Source organism: Clavelina lepadiformis, chromosome 9 (genome assembly GCF_947623445.1).
Source record: "Clavelina lepadiformis chromosome 9, kaClaLepa1.1, whole genome shotgun sequence".
In the NCBI taxonomy this organism is placed as follows: domain Eukaryota; kingdom Metazoa; phylum Chordata; class Ascidiacea; order Aplousobranchia; family Clavelinidae; genus Clavelina; species Clavelina lepadiformis.
In genome coordinates, this window is record NC_135248.1 from 11785597 (window position 1) to 11805621 (window position 20025).

Consider the following 20025-nt stretch of genomic DNA (forward strand, 5'->3'; position numbering starts at 1 on the left):
GATCTTTCTGACAAACTTATTTGATGCAATGCTGAAGAGTGGAAATGGTGGCAGAGATTTTAAACAACTTAAAGTTGTTTTCTAGCGTTAACGTACGGTAGAACTAACGAACCTCCGTTTACAGTAAGCAACCTTCATTTTTTGGAATACTACTGGGAAGCTAATGTTTGAGAAAAGTTATTTATTATTATTTTCGTTGCATGGCATTTGGTTAGTTTTACAGTTACAACAGATAAGTAATTTAGTTTGATAAAGTCAGCATAGGGGTTTTCGATAAATGTATTACGTAGTGAATGGGCGAAATTTTAATACAAAACACAAATATCTGTTGAAGTTTTAACAATTATTTGATTTTTTGAAAAATTTTCGGCTCTTCAACTGTAAAGTCTGGTTTAATTTTTTGCAGTGTCACTACGATATAGTAATTAGAGATTTTGCGTTTTGAAAATTCTGCTGAGAAAAATTCCATAAAATGAAGAAAATCACAAAAATCTTTCTCATAACACCACTCTTTATGCTGCCTCTCTTGACGGGCACCCGAAGTCAGCCGGACCCTTACCAGATCGCGAATGAAACAGGAGGATTTTTCGACCCGGACACTGACCCCGTTGAGCTTGGATACGAGGATGCTTTTGCAGAGCACGGAGGAGGAATGGCGTTCGTAGCGGATGAATACAACAGCGTGCAGCTGAGAGAAGACGAAAATATTGGGAAGCCGGTGAATACCGCGATTGCAGCGATTTTTGGAATCATCGCTGTTGTCGGTCTTGTTGCAAATGGCGTCGTATTTTTTGTTATTTTTGGAGGAAATGAGATTAGTAAGTTTGTTAACTTTCTTGGTTACGTGTTAGCTGTTGGCTTTGGCAACTTAATTATATCAATCGATGAATTATCTTTTATTGTTTTATTTTCGTTTTTCGTTTCAGGTAAAACAGTTACGGCAATGTACGTGGTTCAGCTCGCTGTAGCGGATAGCGCTTTTCTCCTAACCTTACCTATTTTTGGAATTGACAGTATAACACAAAACTGGTCCTTCGGCGAGTGTGAGTAGAATATTTCATCGTCGAATAATTAAATTATTATTACTTATACAGTAATATGTATTCATGTAAATGTAGTAATATTAACGTAAACAATACATGTCTCTGACATCAAACGTCATATCAACGTGGATAAAAAGAATTTCTTTATGTGTTTAAAAGTTTTACGTGACAACTCTAAGATCAATTTTGCTATTAGGAATTTATTTACTTATTGGGCAAGAAGGTTTTAATTAGCACGCGCTGTGTGTGTTCGCATTTCGTATATTCGTGCAATCCCATTTTACTTACATTTTCCTTTCATTATCCTCAGTCACGTGCAGATTTTGCCAGACTCTGAAATTTCTCAACTACCAAGCCGGCATCTTTTTCCTCACTGCAATGAGTGTCGATCGATACATCGCGGTTACTTACAGCACAAAAGCCCACCAGGTAAAAAAAAACACTACCAGTTTTAATCAGATTTTTATGCACTTATAGAAAGTCTTCTTAAATTCTTAGGCTGATCGATAATATCATAGTTGGAAAAGTGCTCACTTTAACGAGGTTTTAATCAATTTTTAAAGTTCTTAAATTTTGAGTGTATACCAACAATATGAAGCCAAGTTTATACTCACTTGTGTCCTGTAGCCTTGTATTGTATTCCTTTATTTTAATTCTTGAAATGGTATTTGCTTTTAACTTTTTAGTTTAATTTTGGTTCTGCCGTCTTGGATAACGGCGAAAAGGTCAAAAACTTAATTAAAAGATTTATGAATGTTTAAAAAACAAAGTGTTTTTATGGTGCTTCAATGTGCATTCCTAAATCAATTCGCCAGCATGTAATAGTTATACGGTTATACGATTTTGATAATCGTGTCAAAATCCTTTACTCATTGTTCTAAAAGTTTTAAGCTTTTATGTTGTGGGACATTGTTAAAAGTGGTTTATGAATATAATCAGAAAATTCCGTTTTAATTTGGGTGGGGCCGAGCTTTTTGTCACTTTTGTCATTTTTTCTTTCGCGCTGTTACACCACAACGATGCCAACATTGTAAGGAAATCGGAAGGTAGAAACATGGTGGCAATTAGCAACAAGGATACACCACTTACGACTTAGTTGTTTTCAAATTTTCTAAACGCTGGACTTATGCTTTATTTCGTTGAAGAGTTTTTTTGGGTTTTAGCTTCTTTTTCTAAATAACAAAGCAACCTTAATAGCAATGTCTTGCCACGATGGCGTTTGGTGCAGCTTAAAATTTTTTTCTATTGCTTTGTTTATAAGTTTGTTTCTACGGTAGCATTTTTTGTTGTTGTGGTTGTTTTCTTTTCGTCAAGTGCGGTTGAAAATTAATGTCCGTGACCACAAGCTTATGCATTTTTTTATGCCTTGTGATACGTTCTATCTCCTTTTGTATTGAAGTTATTAAATTCCCGTAGATTGACATTTATTCAATAACAACATAAAAAGAAACTCATTGGAGGGCTTATTACCATGCTGGAACGCCAGTATATGCTTTTCCAATGCGTTCTTCTGAAAAACTGGTTTATGCGTTTCAGTTTAGACCATGTCTATGTAATAGTTCAATAGCAGGTTGGATTTTTTAATATGAATCCTACAGAAAAATGAAAACATTAATTCTTTATAAAACATATTTTTCTTAGTACATGCACTTGATTACGGTCACTTTCGTTCATAAACTTTTGGTTAATTTCCGAGCATAACTTGTTTGTACATACAATTGTACAAATATACCCCATTTAAGCCAAAATAAAACTGTGCTCTATTTACCATGCAGTTTTTACAGCGCAGTTTTTAATTGTTAATAGGCACGAAACCGGAGAATAAATCCAAATGTATTGTCTAAGAACTGCAGCTACCCCAATCCAGTCGTGGTAATGTCCGTGAACGATCCCATATTAATGTCATTAAAAGAATATTACACCATCACAGAGGCAAAACCATAATAGTAACAACTGGACCGACAACCGATGAAATAACTGCGCCAACTTTTTAAGACACTTTTTAAAGTTAACTAAAGAAAAGTTTCGTGAACTTTCCATTTAACGAAAATCATAAGGTTATTTTCATTATTTTGGGGATGATATTATTCCGTTATTGAAATAGGATCATGTCTCGTTACAACCCGTCGGTCAGGTAGCAGTTTTTCAGACCAAAACGTGCAGGTACACCAATCCACAATCACAACACGATTGATTACTGAACAGGATGTTACGTTTTAGCAAAGCAGATGACATTCCCTTCCGGTTTAAATCAGATTGGTGACGTCAAATGGTGCTTAATTGTTTTCCCGTGGCCGGTGTAACTCGTATGAATTGTGACGCAACAGGCATGCTCTTACAGGTGCGATATGTGTATGTTTTTCAAAATTTCGTCGATTGCGGAAGCTTTACTTGCATCACAATGCGAGCGGTGTTAGTAACAGACGAACGATTTGTTGTAACAACGTCTGCTTCCTTCGTGCATGTCATGATTCTAAACATGCTAATACCTGTGTGTGGCTAACACCTGGCCTGTTTAAGTAGAGCGGCAATACGCGTCTTGTTAAATGTTTGTATTTTTTAACTCTACCCTTTAATTACCGCACCATCGTTATTATAATCTGACTAGATTTTTCTGATAGTTTACCTGTAAACTATATCTCAAGCATTTTACCGTAAAGTTCATGAAATAGTTTTAACATTACGTTAAGTTGCCGTGCTCATTGTTCTGTTGTGTTATGTGTACTGCAAAAGCGTTACTTGTTTAAGGGTCTTTGTCCTGAAGCTTATAGTAACTTGGACAGGCCTGTATAGCTTGAAAATATATTTTCGAGAAAATTTCACAGTTTCATTTCACACTTTCAATACTTGTACTTATTTAATAAGAAATGTTACCGAGAAAAACCTGAGTTAGTCGTTTTCAGTGGAAAGCGACAAAAGTGGAGTTTTTACTGCAAAGCTCTGAACATAAACGGAACATTTTATGTCTATTTTGTGTGAACATCATCATATTTTGTAAAATTAAAACCTAAAAGCCAACGACTGATTGCTCAAACAATAACCGAGAAAACTTTGAGGTAGGTCGTTGTACTGAGGTTTCTTAGCTCTCTGGAAAGAGTTCTTTGCAATTCTTTATAAAAGGTTTCGTATAACGAAAACGAGTTCGCACCTTACGTTTTCAACAACGTTCTATTACATTTCCCACAGCTTCGAACGAGGAAAAGAACAGCGATCATTTGCGCCATCGTGTGGGCAGTTGCCGCTATCATGTCTCTCCCGGTGATGATTTACTCTCGGCTTGAAGAAGTGACTGGAGAACTTAAGTGTAGGATAATGTTTCCTGGTTATAAGCCTTTTGCTGACACCGATACATACATCGACTATGGTATCATGTAAGTGGCAATTGTATTATAGCAATGTAACATTGGGCCCATCAAACTTTCAGCCCTTGGCGTGTAAGTGCATGCCAAAACGCAATCTGTCCAACGTCCACGTACACAGCTGCTTTACTTCAAATTATACCGAGAAACATTTGATTTAAAATATTAATTAAGCAATTTTTTTCTAACTAAAGTACAATCTTTTATCTCTCAATATTTGAGTTTTACTGAAATATTATCTTTTCAGCTATGACGATTCGTCTTTCAATTACTCCAGCAATGACTTAATCGGTCTCGATTTCTTCGTTTCGACAGGTAGCTAGTTCGTAAGTTTTCCTAAGTTATTCATCGCTGTGACCTAACGTTCAAGAGTGAGGTAGTTCAAGATGCTAAATTTTAAATAAAATCAAAAACATTAACCATGAAATGTTTTTCATATTTCAGTCCCCTCAGCCGAAGAGCCTGTTTATTATGAAACTTGCTCACACGCGGTCAAGTCGCATCAATATAGAATTTGGTTGGTCGTCAGCTTTGTGCTTTCTTTTGTCGTCCCGTTTTCCATCATAAGTAAGTTGGCTTTCATGAAATATTAATAGATGATGAATCATAGAATGCTCCACGCTCTTCTTAGCTTTGGCGTAATTTACTGCTGATGTAATAGGCGGTAACAATTTGACGTCCTTGACGAACGCAAATGTCCCTTGCGTTTCTTTATTTGCGTATCTCCAATATTTCATCATCACCGTAGTTAGCCACGTTCAATTTGCGGTATTTATTCTATTATATGCCACTCCACAGCTAATCCACCGATCTAAAAATAAAATATTGAAGTTTAAAGCTGAACTTTAAATTGAAGTTCAATTGCTTGTGTTTTCTAAAGAGCTGTGATTGTGACGTTTAATTCATTGTGTGATTTATATTATGGGTGCTTATAATATGTTATGGTTAGTTTCACAAAAGAGCTAATTTCTAATATAAAAGCTAATAAAAGCTAAAATTTAATTTCTGGTCACTTTATTGGAATGTAACTCAAACGATAACATAGTATGACGTGACAATTCGTGCATTGTGATTGTTTTTGCAACCAGGTTGTTTCACATTTCCTAAACGTTGGAGTTTGTTCACAATCTCAGTGATCATTTCCTTTTCAACTATTCGTCCTGTCCAACAGGAACTTCGTTGTATTGTTCGGTTATTACGTTTTCTTGTTTATTTAGTGAGTCACATCTTGCGTTTTGTTCCCAGCGGTGAGTTACGTTCTTATACTGAAGCGGTTGCGGGCTTCGGAAGAGCGAATAGCTACAATGACTGGCAAAAGAACTCAAAATATGAGACGAAAAGTGACCCGCATGGTGGCGGTATTGGTGATTTGCTTCGTCATTTGCTGGCTGCCGTATCATATTCTTCAACTCTGTAAAATAAGAGGTGCGGTCGATTTTCATTGCAGACATTGTCAAAGCACGTTTGTCGGTTTCAAAGTAATTCCAGAAAGGAAAGCAGTCTAAATTAAATTACAAATTAGCAATAACTTTGCATCACAAAACCTTTTTTCAATCTCTTATGCATTCCCATGTGTTAACAGGTTTCCAGGCTTCTGTTATGATCTGCAACGTGGTTGAGCAGTTTGTGGTGGCGCTGGCGTTTGCAAATTCTGCCATAAACCCGATTCTTTACAGTTTTCTCGGTCATAATTTTGGCGAACGTCTTCGCGAAAGCGTTAACCACACAAGACGACGTTTGCGTCGTGGCAGCTCCGCCACTGGCGTGTCGGGCCACCAAACACGCAGTCACACTGAGCATGCTGTAAGTATTGAAAGGTTTCTTTTAAAATCGCAACAATATTCTGTTTGACATATAACATAATTTTGTTCAGGAACCCGAGAAATTTAATATTTTTATTCTCAAATCAAAGGCATATGACTAAGGCATGTTTACATCGGATCCGTATGTTAGAAGTTTTTTGGAAGTAACATTACTCCCGAATCCAACACTCATACTTATGCGTAAAAACAGTAAACACTTTAAAATGCAGGGCCACTCATTATTTCCGAGACGATTCAGTCAGCTGGTGGGTTTTCGTCGAGGTTACCGTAACTCAGCCAGCGGTGAAGTACAAATTGTTGACAACAACCACAGCGAAGGCCGCAGAGTAAAATTTGGCATCCCTTTGCGTGACTTGAATAAAAAGCGAGAATGGCAATACGAGAAAACCGAGGTGATTGGTTTAAATGGTTTCTACGTGTAATATAATCTCGATACTAATCATGGAAATTTGACTTTAAGACGCCATTTTCATCAAGCTTTAGTTTGGCGTTGTCTTTCAAACAATGTGTATAAATTTAATATCAATTCTAAACAAAAATGTTTTAAACATCGTTACACTTTTTACTTCACATCATGACTTCATATCCAGCACTTGACAATAAACTGAGGCAATAACCTAAACTATACAAATAAATATTTACAATGTATACCTAATATATACAATAATGAAATATATATTTATATAATAAATAACCTAAACTGAGGCAAGAACTTATACAAATCTTGAATTGTTTGTGAAAAACCTTAAAGTATTACATCGACTTTATTCCACCAACACGAATTTGATTGCCTTTTGCAGAATGCAACCGCGTTTACTTCAAACCCGACAGAGCTGACCAGAGTCACCGTGGACAAAGAAACGCCCAAGAAATCCAGCTTTTCTGAAGCGGATACTGTCTGAAGGTTTAGAGAAAAATAAAACAAAAAAATCTGAACACGTTATTTCTCAACAACGGAAATACGTGTTAGATGTTCTACCAGTGACCCGAGTCATGTATTTCCTTTTGTTACAGCAAGCTAATACCTTGTTTTACTTCATTACAGTATATAGGACATGCACGCGTCCGTTTCCTGCTGATATTTCACATTAAAAACAACAACAATGAAATCATCTGATCACGTGTCTTCCAGCAGGCTGCTAACCTCCCACGTCGTATCTTCCGCGATCTTCATTGTGCAATCGCCGTTATTTTTCAATTGTTGATGCATTATAGAGACTTTTTTTCCTGCGTCATGATGGTTTGTTTTCTGTAATTAAAACCCTTTTTGCCTTATTTTTTATGGACGTTACGCCTATTTATTTGTCGATATGGCGAAAACCTGAAAACTGTCTCACACATTTGTTAAAAACAACTTCGTTTGTATCTGAATGAACGTTATTGACGTTAATACCCGCTGTAAACACTTTATGGTACCATTGCAGAATACAGGTTATTCCAATAGACCCGTATTTGTTTCCTGTAAACAAATTTAACCATTTTGCTTAAGAGGTTCGAATTGCATCATATTATACTGATATTTCTTTGTCTTGTGTAGCGTTTTATTTTTACGAACCAACTCTTCAAACGTTTGATTTCGTTTGCTATTTGAAAAAAATTCTTTATGTTCCTTTTATTTCATTGTCACAAGAATTTTGCTCATGCACAATAAAATGTGATTGTGCATGTGCTATTTCTAGTTGTGTAGGTGTCATAGATAGGGGCGAGTCGAACACAAACAATAAGATGACTCATCCATGAAGTAGAATAGTGTTAGTCATTGTGGACAACTCTTTGATAACGTGGTTATTGCAATAACGGGTGCGTTATATATGAAAATCGTTATCTGATAAATTATTTTTGTTTTTCTGCTGTAGGAAACGTGTACATGACATTTATTTCCTACGATTTGTTGCTGCAGTACGTACTTCGTATAGCGGCTATAGCCTATAAACCAGGGGCGGGCAACTTCTTCGGTCGGCGGGCCTGATATGAGAAAATGAAGCACTTGGCGGGCCGGATTCCTGAATAGATTCGAAAATGTTTGCTCACAAATGTGTGTAGACCCGAACAGAACAAGTAGATTCATGGCCATCTTTCTCAGGTTGGCAAACTTGGACTTATTCAGTGACGCAATACAGGGATTGCGGCAGAATTTGGCCGCAGGCCACATTATCATGTAAGACCGGAAACTGTCTGCGGGCCGCTCAAAATCCCGTCGCGGGCCGTATGTTGCCCACCCCTGCTATAAACCCTTAAGCTGTACGTGGTGGACTAGAGAGTTATAAGAGCTATATAATAAATTGAAGCATTAATAAAAATTACCTTCCCCGATAAACTTACAGTTAGCTATTGTTCGATTAAAAGCCAACTTGTTTTGAGAACTCCACTTCAAAATTATGCCGCATAAAAGATTAAAATTTTTTTTATCTATCTCCGATCGTGAAAGATTTTCTTTTTGCCTGTTTTTTCCTGCACAGGCTGCGCATCTGAAAAGCGCATTGAAATCCGGTAGCTTATGTCTATTTCGCATTCTTTCCTTTCCAAGAAACAAGCTCCAATTTGACGAACCAAAAACAAGCTTTTATAACATGATGAAATGATATTTAACTCACAATGATGTATACTTGTGACATGATAAGCATTTCCATCAACGCGTACAACTATGACACCGCAAAAATAAACGTTTTATGTTTATAGTCATCATATATGGTTAAACTCCTACAAGAGTTTCATGAAATAAAACACAAGTAGCTGAAAACGAAACGTTTTATGAAAATCTGTTTTCCTACAAAAATGTGTGTCCTTCTCCGTCGTCAAGGTTTTTTTCATCAGAAGAATCAATTTTGTTATAGTGGATCTTTTCATGGCTTCTTAGGTCTTCCTTTACCTTAAAGGATTTGGAGCAAACGTCACACTTGTGTGGCCGCTTATCAGTATGCCGCATGCGATGTGACGTCAGATATGCCCGAGCACTAAATTCTTTGGAACAAATTTCACATCGATGGGGAGATTCATCAGAATGTGACGTCATGTGAAAATTCAAAGCTATTTGCGACGCATATGCTTTGTTGCAATTATCACATGGAAATTTTGTTTCGTCATGTGAAACACTGTGCTCCCGTAAACTTGCGTTTGTGGAAAACGACTTTTCACAAACTGAACAAACGTAAGGTTCTATGCCAGTGTGAGATCTTTCGTGGCAATTTAAGTCGGATTTCCGACAGAAAGATTGGCTGCAAAACTGGCACACATGCTCACGGACTTGAGAATGACACTTAGAATGTTTTCGAAGTTCGAATTTTCTCTTAAAAGTTTTTTCACAAATTTTACAGGAAAACGGTCGTATGTCACTATGGCTTACTTTGTGGAGTCCAAATTCGTGTTCTGTTACAAAGCATTTGGCACAAACTTCGCAAGAAAACGGTTTAACTCCCAAATGTCTTTTCATGTGTTCTTCCAGTTTTGATTTGTTTACAAAAAGCTTGTCGCAAATCGAACAAGAAAATTTCTTTTCTTTGCGAAGATGTGGCTTCTGTATCTTTAAACTTCCTTCGATACCAGAATCTATTTTACTAGTGTGATCACTTGGTGGTCCTTCAATATGAGCCTTTGTATGAAGAGTGAAGCCACATTTACTTAGCAATTGTTTGTCACAAAAAGGGCAAATATATTTAGGCTGTTCCAAATGTGATTTTTCATGGACCTGGAGGGCAGCTTTAGTTTTGAAAGATTTTTCACAAACTTGACAGATAAAAGATCGTATTTCGTTATGTCTTGAAAGATGATGCAATCTAATTTCTCCCTTTGATCTAAATCGTTTACCACAAGTTTCGCAAGAATGAGGTTTGATATCCAAATGACCTTGGACGTGAATTCTTAATCCTGATTTCGATGTGAAAGTTTTCTCGCATATTCGGCAACAAAAAGGTTTCTCCTCACTGTGAATCTGCATATGATATTTCAAACCAGATTTGGTGGCTAAAGCTTTGCTACAAACTGAGCATGAATAGTCCTTGGTCCTTGTATGTAGCTTTACATGCAATCGTAAACCAGCTTTCCATGCAAAGGCCTTTCCACAGGTGGGACAAATGTAAGGTTTTTCGCCAGTATGACTGTTAAGATGGTCTTTCAAGGAGCCTCGTTCCTTGTATGTTTTGCTGCAGATGTCACAGGAATACCTCGGGCCGGGTTCGTCACTTGAGTGGTTTAACATATGAGCATTTAATTGCTCTTTCCATCTGTACTTCCGGTCACAAATCGAGCATACATATGGGGTTTCCCCTGTGTGAATGCGCATGTGACGTTTCATGTGACCAAGATGTGCAAATGACTTTTCACACACTTGGCAGGAATAAGGTTTTCGGAATTCATGAACACATGCAATATGCCGTTTTAGCACGGCAGCAGTACAAAATGTTTTCTCACAAACTGAACAAGGAGGCGATCTTTTGTTTTCGTGAGAATTCTTGTGATCAATCATACTTGAGTTAGTTTTAAAACCTCGCTCACAGACCGGACAAGTAAATGGTCTTTCGTTTGAGTGTGTTGCTCTGTGTCTTTTCAAATACTGTCTATTCACGAATCTTTTCTCACAGATATCACACACATGCGACTTCACACCAAGATGAGTTGCTTCGTGTCGTTTTAAAGTCCCGCTGCTGGAGTAGCTTTTGTCACAAGTCTTGCAGATGAACGATTCCTGCTTTTCATGAACATATTTATGATGTTTCCGAAGTGAGCTTTTTGTAAGAAGCTTTTTATTGCAAATTTCGCAAGCAAACGATGCCTTCTCCTTATTCAAGTATTTTATGCTTTTTAAAGGGAGTCTGCACTTTTCTTGGGTATCCGTGGATCCCTCAGTGGTAGAACAACACGATTCCGTGTGTCTCGGTTTATCCTTTGACTTAATCGACTCTGTTGAAATGGCGTTGCTTTCTGAACCGAGCAAACAATTCTCGCCGTCGTTGGTTAAACGTGAAGCCATATTGACCTTGCTGAGTCCATTCATAACAACATCATTCACACCAAAGCGAACTTCGCCCGCAGCCTCCATAATGGCAGCAACAAGTTTTTAATATCAGAAGCCCCTTTATCTTATGTTTGAAACTTACGCAAATAACTTATACCCTGAAAATAAAAGTTACCCCAGTAAGGTCAGATCGGAATTTATTTCTTGTACTATTTATTTTGGAATTGTTACTTTGAAACTTTAAACAGTTGATACGGACAAGGCGTCTGTATCACCCGGTCGATTGCCCGGCCTATCCTATCCTGCCTATCGGACATCACAATTTACATTAACATTATTAGTCACGTCATGTCGTGGTTTTCGAAAACGATATGATAACTAGCTAGCCACAGAAAACATAACATAGACATATTGTAAATACAGATGGCAAAAGGAAGGGAGCGGGTAGGGCTCCCCTTTTTTTACTGGGATGACCTGGCCCCTCCACATTTAAAAAGACGATAGACGATAGACTTTGTCAGCCCACTGGGGTCATCCACATTGAAAAAGGTTCTACCATGGCTGTGGTTCTCTTTTACTATTGAACAAGTCTGGTTTTAACATAATAATGAAATCACTATGCAACTAAACAGACACTGTAACATAAACCTCTTTAAGCTAACACTAAAACTTCTACCTGGCTAGGATTAATACAGATTAAAACAGCTCCTTGCACTCGTACTAACAACTTGCCAAACAGTTAAACGTGTCAGGGTTGAATATGAACCAGAATTTTTACATAAAATATGCCTGTGACGTAATCACCGTGGTGCTGAAGATGAAGTACTGTATACGAATGTGAATATATGTATGAAGTTTATGAAGATGAAGTATATTGCAAAGTAAGGCTTTGATGAAATTTGATTTGCAAAGAGTTGGTAATTGTTTGCGACATTAGACCTATCATTATTAACTTAATTACAGTGAGAGGTAAGTCGGCCTTAAACCAAAGAGTAATTGCCAGTCAGTGCACTTGAGAAAGAATTTTTACAATTATGTTATGGTTATGCAGTTACTGCCATAAATACCCAACTAGGGGGCAAAAACTGCAAAATCATTGTTTAATTATGACGAAGATGGCGGTTCCAATTACCTCACAATATAAAAAAATGTGCACCACCAAGGTATTTGGTCCAATTACGAATAGAAAGTTTCTTGTCACAGACAATTCGTCCAGATACGTACAATTAAACAGAAGTTTTGTGTATAGCAGAAACATTTTTGAGTGAACTAGGCTAAGCTAGCTTTAGTGTATTTGTACTGATGAATGCAGCAGCTGACCTACAGCGCACCAAGCTGATCAGGTTTGCCGGTTGTCACTAGCCTAGTGACCTAGCCCTGTGTGGGTAACTGCTGTAAAAACAAGAATCCTTGACAAGTATATATTGTCTTCTGTGACATTCCTATGCTGAAAATAACTAATAGGCTACCTGCTACTAATCACCTACCTATGGAAAGGTATTTCTTCGTTAGCACGTTAGCTAGCCTATACAAGTATACAGTAACGTGATTGACCCAGTATCAGCGTTCTTTATTGTCCCGTATATATACTGCTTTACTATACTATATCTAATACAAAAAGGCTTGTTTGTATTGGTCTGCTATTTAAAGCGCAATTACACCAGATCGTTAGCACTCTTTTGGTATAGCAAAAAGTTTACCACCGATTTATATGGCAACAACAAAGCGCTACATGGACTCTTGAGAAATACTTGACACATAACTCACAACAAGGAAACTAAAAGCTTGTACGAATTATTGTCTGCGGTATAAACATATTCTGTTCCCGCTGTAGCTTACATTAAAGCATTTGTGCTAAAACAAAGCACTGGAAAAAAGCGCAACACTCACACTTTGCACCACGTTGTCCACAAAAGCTGCACTTGTGTCAGCAACGTTGCCTTCTCTGCTCAAAGTACACTCTTATGCTCTCTTGTCCCATTGAAGACCACAAAAGCTCACAAGTAGAGTCAAGTGATGCTTTCTTCTTACCTGTGATAAAGCGCCTATAGACCGCAAGCTGCAAACTTTTAGAATTTAGAATTACACAAATAGAATAAAAAATTTACTTAATACAGTGTAATCAAGACAAAAATATGCAGATATCGTAAAACTGAGAGAATGTACATTATTCATCAACCCTACTTCCTGTTCCACTCGATTCAGTTCAAGCTGGTGTGTGATACTTTCGTTTTCCGAAAATGCTCCTTAGCGATACCAGATCCACAAGTTAATAAATAATAATTATGCTGGAAAATTTACTTTTTCAGCATGAACATGCGCACAATTTTTATTGCAATTGATTTTTTTTGCTATAACACAACAGCGACCACCACTATAGATCTCATACTTTGAAAGCCTAGGGTTTGTCAACGGTTTTCATAAAACTGTACCATTCTTAAAACGAACTCCGTAGCGGAAAATTTAATCATGCAAATAAGCATGCGATATGTGCTGACGTAATGACAAGTTTCACGTAACTTCAATGGTATGTTTGATGAGACGGTAAATTCTTGACAAAACAAAGCCACTTTCATATCTGTAGCATAACCTCAGAGTTTTGGTATGTAATTTGCTCCGTAATTTAATGCTAATCTTGTTGTAGTTGCTATATTCTGTAGATAAAATGTTTAGGTATTTTTGTGTCTATTTCTCGCTCTGTATATACGTGCGCGAATATGCACGAATATGTATGAACAGTCATGGCGCGCACTGTACATTTGTAATATTTCATGATTGCTAATGGAAAATTTAGTTAGCGGTGATACTTACATATTCAAAAGTACCACTCCACTAGTTTAAGGCAAAGATTTGTATCTACACTGTAGAATAACTCTACAAACGTTGCCCTACAAGTGGATACTCCATAAGTGATGATTCAAGTGTCGAATTATTCGAAGCGGACGGTCCTGTATATGTAGTTAAACTAAAAATGTTTTTCTGGAATTTGGCTCTCCATAATATCGATTATATTACTTAAAACCCTGTCATAGGTTTTAAATAAGCTCAGGTTAGTTACCTGTTGACAACTTTACTGTATGCTCATTGGTACGACGACTTATGTGCAATAACAGTTGACTTTTCGTTTGGAAATCACCTTTAGTTTCTCTTATGACATCACAAGCATAGGTGACACAAAAGAAACTCTATCTACTGAAGTTGTCAACCTTCATTCTTCTTTCTTAGCGATTATTTTTGAACATATTCCGGTTCGGAATTCACGAATATGGATAAAATGTGTGTGTGTGTGTGTGTTATTTGAAGAATCGGTATCTTAAAACTAAATTACAATTGGAAAATAAAATCATACCCTACATTAGTTCACGGCAGGAGACCCCAACCACTGGCCAGAGAACCGCCAACGGACCATGGACAGTTTTGTAGCCGGTCTGCAAAGGTTTCAAACATTTCAAGCGAAAAATTGAAAACGAAACTTTTACAGTTCAATAGAAAACACAAGAAGCACGTTTTGCTTGTCAACGTTTATGTTCTATGTTTATTTCGCAATTTTGAACGCGCAGGCAAAACAGGTTAACATTTAAATCAGTCCAGATAAAACAACCTTAGTATAAAGATGACGTACTGTTGAGATTTCCACTGAGTCACTACAGGACACGTTATGGTGAAAGTGTCTTTAATACAGTGACATATTTCTGTAAAATGTTCAGCATGACTCGGGAAAGACGCAATGAATAACTGTTTGATTTTTGAGAACAAACAAATGTGGAGTGTCCGGCAACACGTGCTATTACCGCCCGAGTTATTTTATTCCACTTCCCGCCGAGATGAAATGAAAGAAAACACGTGCAGACACACAGCAGCATATTTGTCGCATGAAATTTGTTTTGGTATCACGGTTGATATACCGTCCTTATTTCTAAGGATTGTCTTTATTTTCAGTTGCGTTCTTATTTTTGTCTTATTTTTAGGGCAGATATTCCTACTTTTGGGTATTTCGACATCTTTAGTATATACCATTTTGTACCAAAGAGATACCAAAATGAAGAACATGCTAATAGTGTGTCGTTTTTGTTTTTTTAGGAACATTGATTGCCTTCTATGGTGCACTGATTAAGATAGTATTCTTCTTTCGTTTCCTGGTCGTCCTTATTTTTGAGTCCAGACCGATGGTAACCCTGGGTATAGACCATACGTGTCAAACTCCCGGCCCGCGGGCCACATCCGGCCCGCTTTACATTAAAACTTGGACCGCAATGCTATTTTATACATAGAACTATTTCTGGCCCGCGAGATCATTGTGCAGTATAACTTACTTTTTTCAAGCAAGAAACAAGATTATAACAAATCGTAAAATACAGCAGCACAGCAGTTGCCCCACAATACGACAGAATAAATAGATTTATTCTAACGCTTGTAATCTGGGCTGCTTTTTTCTTTATTGTTTGTTAATTCTTTAATGCTTTTGCAAAGAGAAAAATGAAACATACCGATGTATGAGAAGAATAATCAAAAATAACCCAGTCAAAAATCGTCAAAAACATCAAAAATTTGGTGTTGTTTCGCTGCCTGTTCCAACTCATGTTTCTTGTCACAAATTGTTCAATCAAGTTTTATCCTTGACCGGCCCGCTGCGTTAAATAAGTTTTGAGTTTTGGCCCCTGGTGCGATTGAGTTTGACACCCCTGGTATAGACTATGCATCCAGATTGCTTTAGGTACGTTTGGTTAATCGCGATAATTAAAACACTTTACTGGGACAATACATCGTTCTTTCTCCGTCCGTTTTCTTTTGCCTTAATTAAGGTACAACACGCGTAATTTGGCAAACTTCGAACGTGCGCGTGCCATCAGGCACCAAAAGACGTTTACATCTATTAGTAACACAAGTGATTATGACAAAACAATGTCCACGGTAATGCTGTGATTCTCACAATGCGTTCCCAAGCGCAAGACAAGCGGCCATGGCTAAATTTCGCTTTCTCTGAATCTGTTTCTCTAATTCTCGAAATCGATGCCGTGATCTCCAATAAAATCCTGAGTGTTTGTAACGAAAGCGAAGCACGTTGTTAAATAGACAGCAGTTACGTTAAGCGAAAATTTTCAGGTAAGTTCGAAATAAAAACGCATAAGACCGGATTGAGTTAACGTAAAGACAAATTTGTCTGTGTCTCATTGTTAAATGTTTAAACTATCTTTGCCGGCCCACGCAACAATTAGGTTAGTATGCATCAAACCGGTCCGTGGTATAAAAAAGGTTAGAGACCGTTCTAACCAGCGATTCACGGTATTCACATTGGCATGAGACGTCAGGCATTGATCGTGGAATTGTGAAGTCAACCTGTTGAAGACCGATAACGCACATCGCATTTCTGATGAGTAATCAAACGAATAAATTACATCTTGTAAGGCCAGCTACCGCAGATATCCGTAAATAACCTCACAAATTATAGCAGAAATAAAACAATGCATGTTTTAAACGTTATGTACGAACGCATATTACAAAGTTCACATCATGCATACAGTGGAAGGTTACAGATTTTAGTCCATCTTCCTCTTTTTATGACTGAGCACAACGCGAATCCTACCCTATAGCGCCTGACAGCGGCGTAAAAAATTAGAAGAAACAAAAGCCGTCATGTTTTAGCATTTAGCGATTGATGAGTAGAGCTGCTTCTGACCCCACGCAGTTTGATGGGAACTACCACTTATGGAGCAGCTTAAGACAAACAGTATAAAACAGACACATAAAATTATTCCCGATAGACTAAATATATGTAATGAAAATTCCTGTGTTAAACTCGCCTCGTTTATCTTGATTACTTGTGTTTGTCTGCTTCGCGCATTCCTTAGTTGTAGACTAAGATTACTCCACGGTTCGTATTGTCACAAACGAACATCCTTTGAGCTGTGAGGTTGTGTGCTTTTCTACTATTATTGTTTTACTATTATTCTATTATTTCAGGTGAATGATTTACGTTAAATAAAGCCAAGAATAACGGCATCATTTAGTACAATTTATTTAACGTAATTCGTAGGCTGACAATAACATGTCTAAAACAAGTGCGCTGAAACCTGCCAAGCTAGAAGTTGACATCAACTGCGAAACCGCCAGCAAATTGTGGAAACATTGGAAAAGAACGTTTGATAACTTCCTAGCTGAACTTGCGCGAGAACAAACTTCTACAGCTCCTCCCATCAACAAACTTCAACTATTGACGAATTTCGTGTCGGCGGAGATATTTGAATTCATAGAAGATTGCGATACGTACGACTCTGCTGTTGAAATCCTACAAAATTTACTCGTCAAGAAACCGAACGAAATCTTTGCTCGCCACTTATTGGCAACGAGAAAGCAGCAACAAAGCGAGTCCCCAACGCAGTTTATGCAAACGTTGCAAATACTCAGCAAAAACTGCCAGTGCGAAGATGTTACTGCGGAACAATATCGCAAAGAACTCTGTAGAGATGCATTTATTAACGGTCTCGCATCTCCCTCGATCCGTCAAAGACTTCTAGAGAATACAACCCTTTCTCTCGAATCAGCAGTAGACCAAGCAAATGCGTTAGACATGGCAAGCAAGAATGCCTCCGCATACAACATGCACAGCACAACATGCTCATCGGCCTCCACAAGCCCGCAAAGTCTTCATAGTAAAAATGAAATAGAGAATAGAGGAGAGCTCGAGACAACGACGTACATCGCAGCTTCTTTCAAAAAGAAAAAGTGCTACTTTTGCGGTTATGACTTTCATGACAGGAGATCTTGTCCAGCGCGAAATCTCACGTGCAACAAATGTGGAAAAATTGGACATTTCCTGAAGGTATGTAAAAGTAAATACCCTTCGAAAACCGTCGCTACAGTAGCAAAAGCTACACCGACCTTGTGCGCCATTTATCCGCACAACCTACTTGAAGCGGCGTTAATGATATCAATACGTGATCAAAACCTATGCGCTCTGGTTGACTCTGGAAGTTCCGATAACTACATCAATGCCGTCACCGCAAAGTCACTGAATCTTCCAATAACCCCAACACGCCAAGAAGTATCCATGGCACAAAGCAGCTTAAGATGTACAATGTTAGGTTCCTGCACAACCAACATCGTCGTTAACAACCGCAAATACGAAAACGTTCAACTCGGTGTCATGGACAACTTATGCAGCGACGTGATCTTAGGTCAAGCATTCCAGAAACGGCATAATCGGCTTATAATCAAATATGGTGGTATTGAGGAAGACTTTACCTTATCCAAACCCATAGTCTGTGCTTTACCAGCGGCCACTATTGCAATGGAAACCTTATTTCCACAGTTACCAAAGTCTTGCAAACCTATTGCAGTCAAATCACGGCGGTATAGCAAACCTGACGAACAATTTATTCGAGAAGAAATCAACAAAATGCAAGATGATGGTGTAATTGAACTCAGTCGGTCTCCGTGGCGAGCACAGATAGTAGTTGTTCGCACTGAAGGAAAAACCCGAATGTGTGTGGACTACTCGCAAACGATTAACCTTTACACTCACGTAGATGCATATCCATTTCCAAGGATAGATGACCTGATAAATAAACTTGCAAAGTTTTCCGTCTTCTCAAAATTCGACTTGAAATCGGCATATCATCAGATTCCGATATTGGAAACCGACCGTGTCTACACAGCGTTTGAAGCTAATGGCAAGTTATGGCAATACAAAAGAATTCCATATGGTGTCACAAACGGAGGGATCAACTTCCAGAGAGCAATTGACCGCATCATTGATGAAGAAAATCTGAACGACGTTTTCGCATACCAAGATGACGTCACGGTCTGTGGCAGAACACAACAAGAACATGACGACAATGTCCAAAAACTGCTTACCGTATTCAAACGCCGAAACTTAACATTCAATGAAAGCAAGACTGTCAAATCGGTTTCTCAAATCAACGTTCTTGGTTACCAAGTCCAACACAAAACAATCAAACCAGATCCTGACCGACTACAGCCACTTCAAGAATATACTCTCCCACAGAACAAAAAGGCTCTACAACGCCTTCTTGGCTTCTTGTCTTACTATTCGAAGTGGATTCCACGGTTTTCCGACAAAGTGAAACCACTAACGACAGTCCAGTCCTTTCCCCTCAGTGAAGAGGCTGAGCAAGCGTTTCACCGGCTTCTAACGGAACTGGCCACTACCTCATTACAATCCATTGATGAGACTACGCCATTTGCTGTTGAGTGTGACGCTTCAGATGTTGCGATATCAGCATCTCTAAATCAAGGTGGACGACCGGTCGCTTTCATGTCACGTATGTTGCACGGAAGTGAATTGAAGTATCCAGCTATAGAAAAAGAAGCGACTGCAATCATCGAAGCTACTCGGAAATGGAAAGATCTTTTACAACGCCAAAGCTTCGAACTAGTAACTGACCAGCGATCCGTAGCTTACATGCTTGACAATCGTCGTCGCACGAAAATCAAAAACAATAAAATCCAAACTTGGCGTTTGGAACTTGCCTCTCTTAATTACTCAATTCGCTACCGTCCTGGCAAAATGAACCCGGTCGCAGACTGTCTCTCAAGATCAACCAGCGCCTCTATCTATCAAACAAGTCAACTAGAAGACATCCATAATAACCTGGGCCATCCTGGAGTCACCAGAATGTTGCACTTTATTCGCATGAAGAATTTACCCTTTTCAACCGACGAAATACGGAAGGTATGTTCCAACTGTAAGATATGCGCTGAAAATAAACCACGATTTTACAGACCTTCCCAGACGGCGTTAATAAAAGCTACAAAGCCAATGGAACGAATTAGCATCGACTTCAAAGGACCGATACCTTCATCATCTAAGAACAAGTATATCTTAACCA

General features: G+C 38.1%; 3 protein-coding genes across 3 annotated transcripts; 2 read left to right on the forward strand and 1 right to left on the reverse strand.

Annotated features, from left to right (window-relative positions):
* Nucleotides 1-410: 410 nt before the first annotated feature.
* On the forward strand, nucleotides 411-7307 carry LOC143470161 (somatostatin receptor type 2-like). The gene is made up of 11 exons (XM_076968098.1): nucleotides 411-818; nucleotides 927-1043; nucleotides 1354-1472; nucleotides 4230-4414; nucleotides 4650-4717; nucleotides 4847-4969; nucleotides 5648-5827; nucleotides 5985-6205; nucleotides 6435-6617; nucleotides 7026-7129; nucleotides 7271-7307. Exons 1-10 carry the CDS (start codon nucleotides 473-475, stop codon nucleotides 7125-7127), a joined length of 1644 nt encoding a protein of 547 aa, XP_076824213.1. The 5' UTR covers nucleotides 411-472; the 3' UTR covers nucleotides 7128-7129; nucleotides 7271-7307.
* A 1148-nt stretch (nucleotides 7308-8455) lies between these two features.
* On the reverse strand, nucleotides 8456-11330 carry LOC143470158 (uncharacterized). The gene has a single exon (XM_076968095.1). The coding sequence runs from the start codon at nucleotides 11258-11260 to the stop codon at nucleotides 8993-8995; it is 2268 nt and encodes a 755-aa protein (XP_076824210.1). The 5' UTR covers nucleotides 11261-11330; the 3' UTR covers nucleotides 8456-8992.
* A 5892-nt stretch (nucleotides 11331-17222) lies between these two features.
* LOC143471394 (uncharacterized) lies at nucleotides 17223-18376 on the forward strand. The gene is made up of 2 exons (XM_076969856.1): nucleotides 17223-18218; nucleotides 18338-18376. Exons 1-2 carry the CDS (start codon nucleotides 17223-17225, stop codon nucleotides 18374-18376), a joined length of 1035 nt encoding a protein of 344 aa, XP_076825971.1.
* The last annotated feature ends 1649 nt before the right edge of the window (nucleotides 18377-20025 follow it).

Coding starts and splice junctions, on each gene's coding strand:
- LOC143471394 (XM_076969856.1), top strand. CDS start 17,223: ATGTCTAAAACAAGTGCGCTGAAACCTGCCAAGCTAGAAGTTGACATC. Junction 18,219..18,337: donor TAACCCCAACACGCCAAGAA/GTATCCATGGCA, acceptor CAACTTATGCAG/CGACGTGATCTTAGGTCAAG.
- LOC143470158 (XM_076968095.1), bottom strand. CDS start 11,260: ATGGAGGCTGCGGGCGAAGTTCGCTTTGGTGTGAATGATGTTGTTATG.
- LOC143470161 (XM_076968098.1), top strand. CDS start 473: ATGAAGAAAATCACAAAAATCTTTCTCATAACACCACTCTTTATGCTG. Junction 1,044..1,353: donor AAACTGGTCCTTCGGCGAGT/GTGAGTAGAATA, acceptor CATTATCCTCAG/TCACGTGCAGATTTTGCCAG. Junction 6,618..7,025: donor GGCAATACGAGAAAACCGAG/GTGATTGGTTTA, acceptor TGCCTTTTGCAG/AATGCAACCGCGTTTACTTC.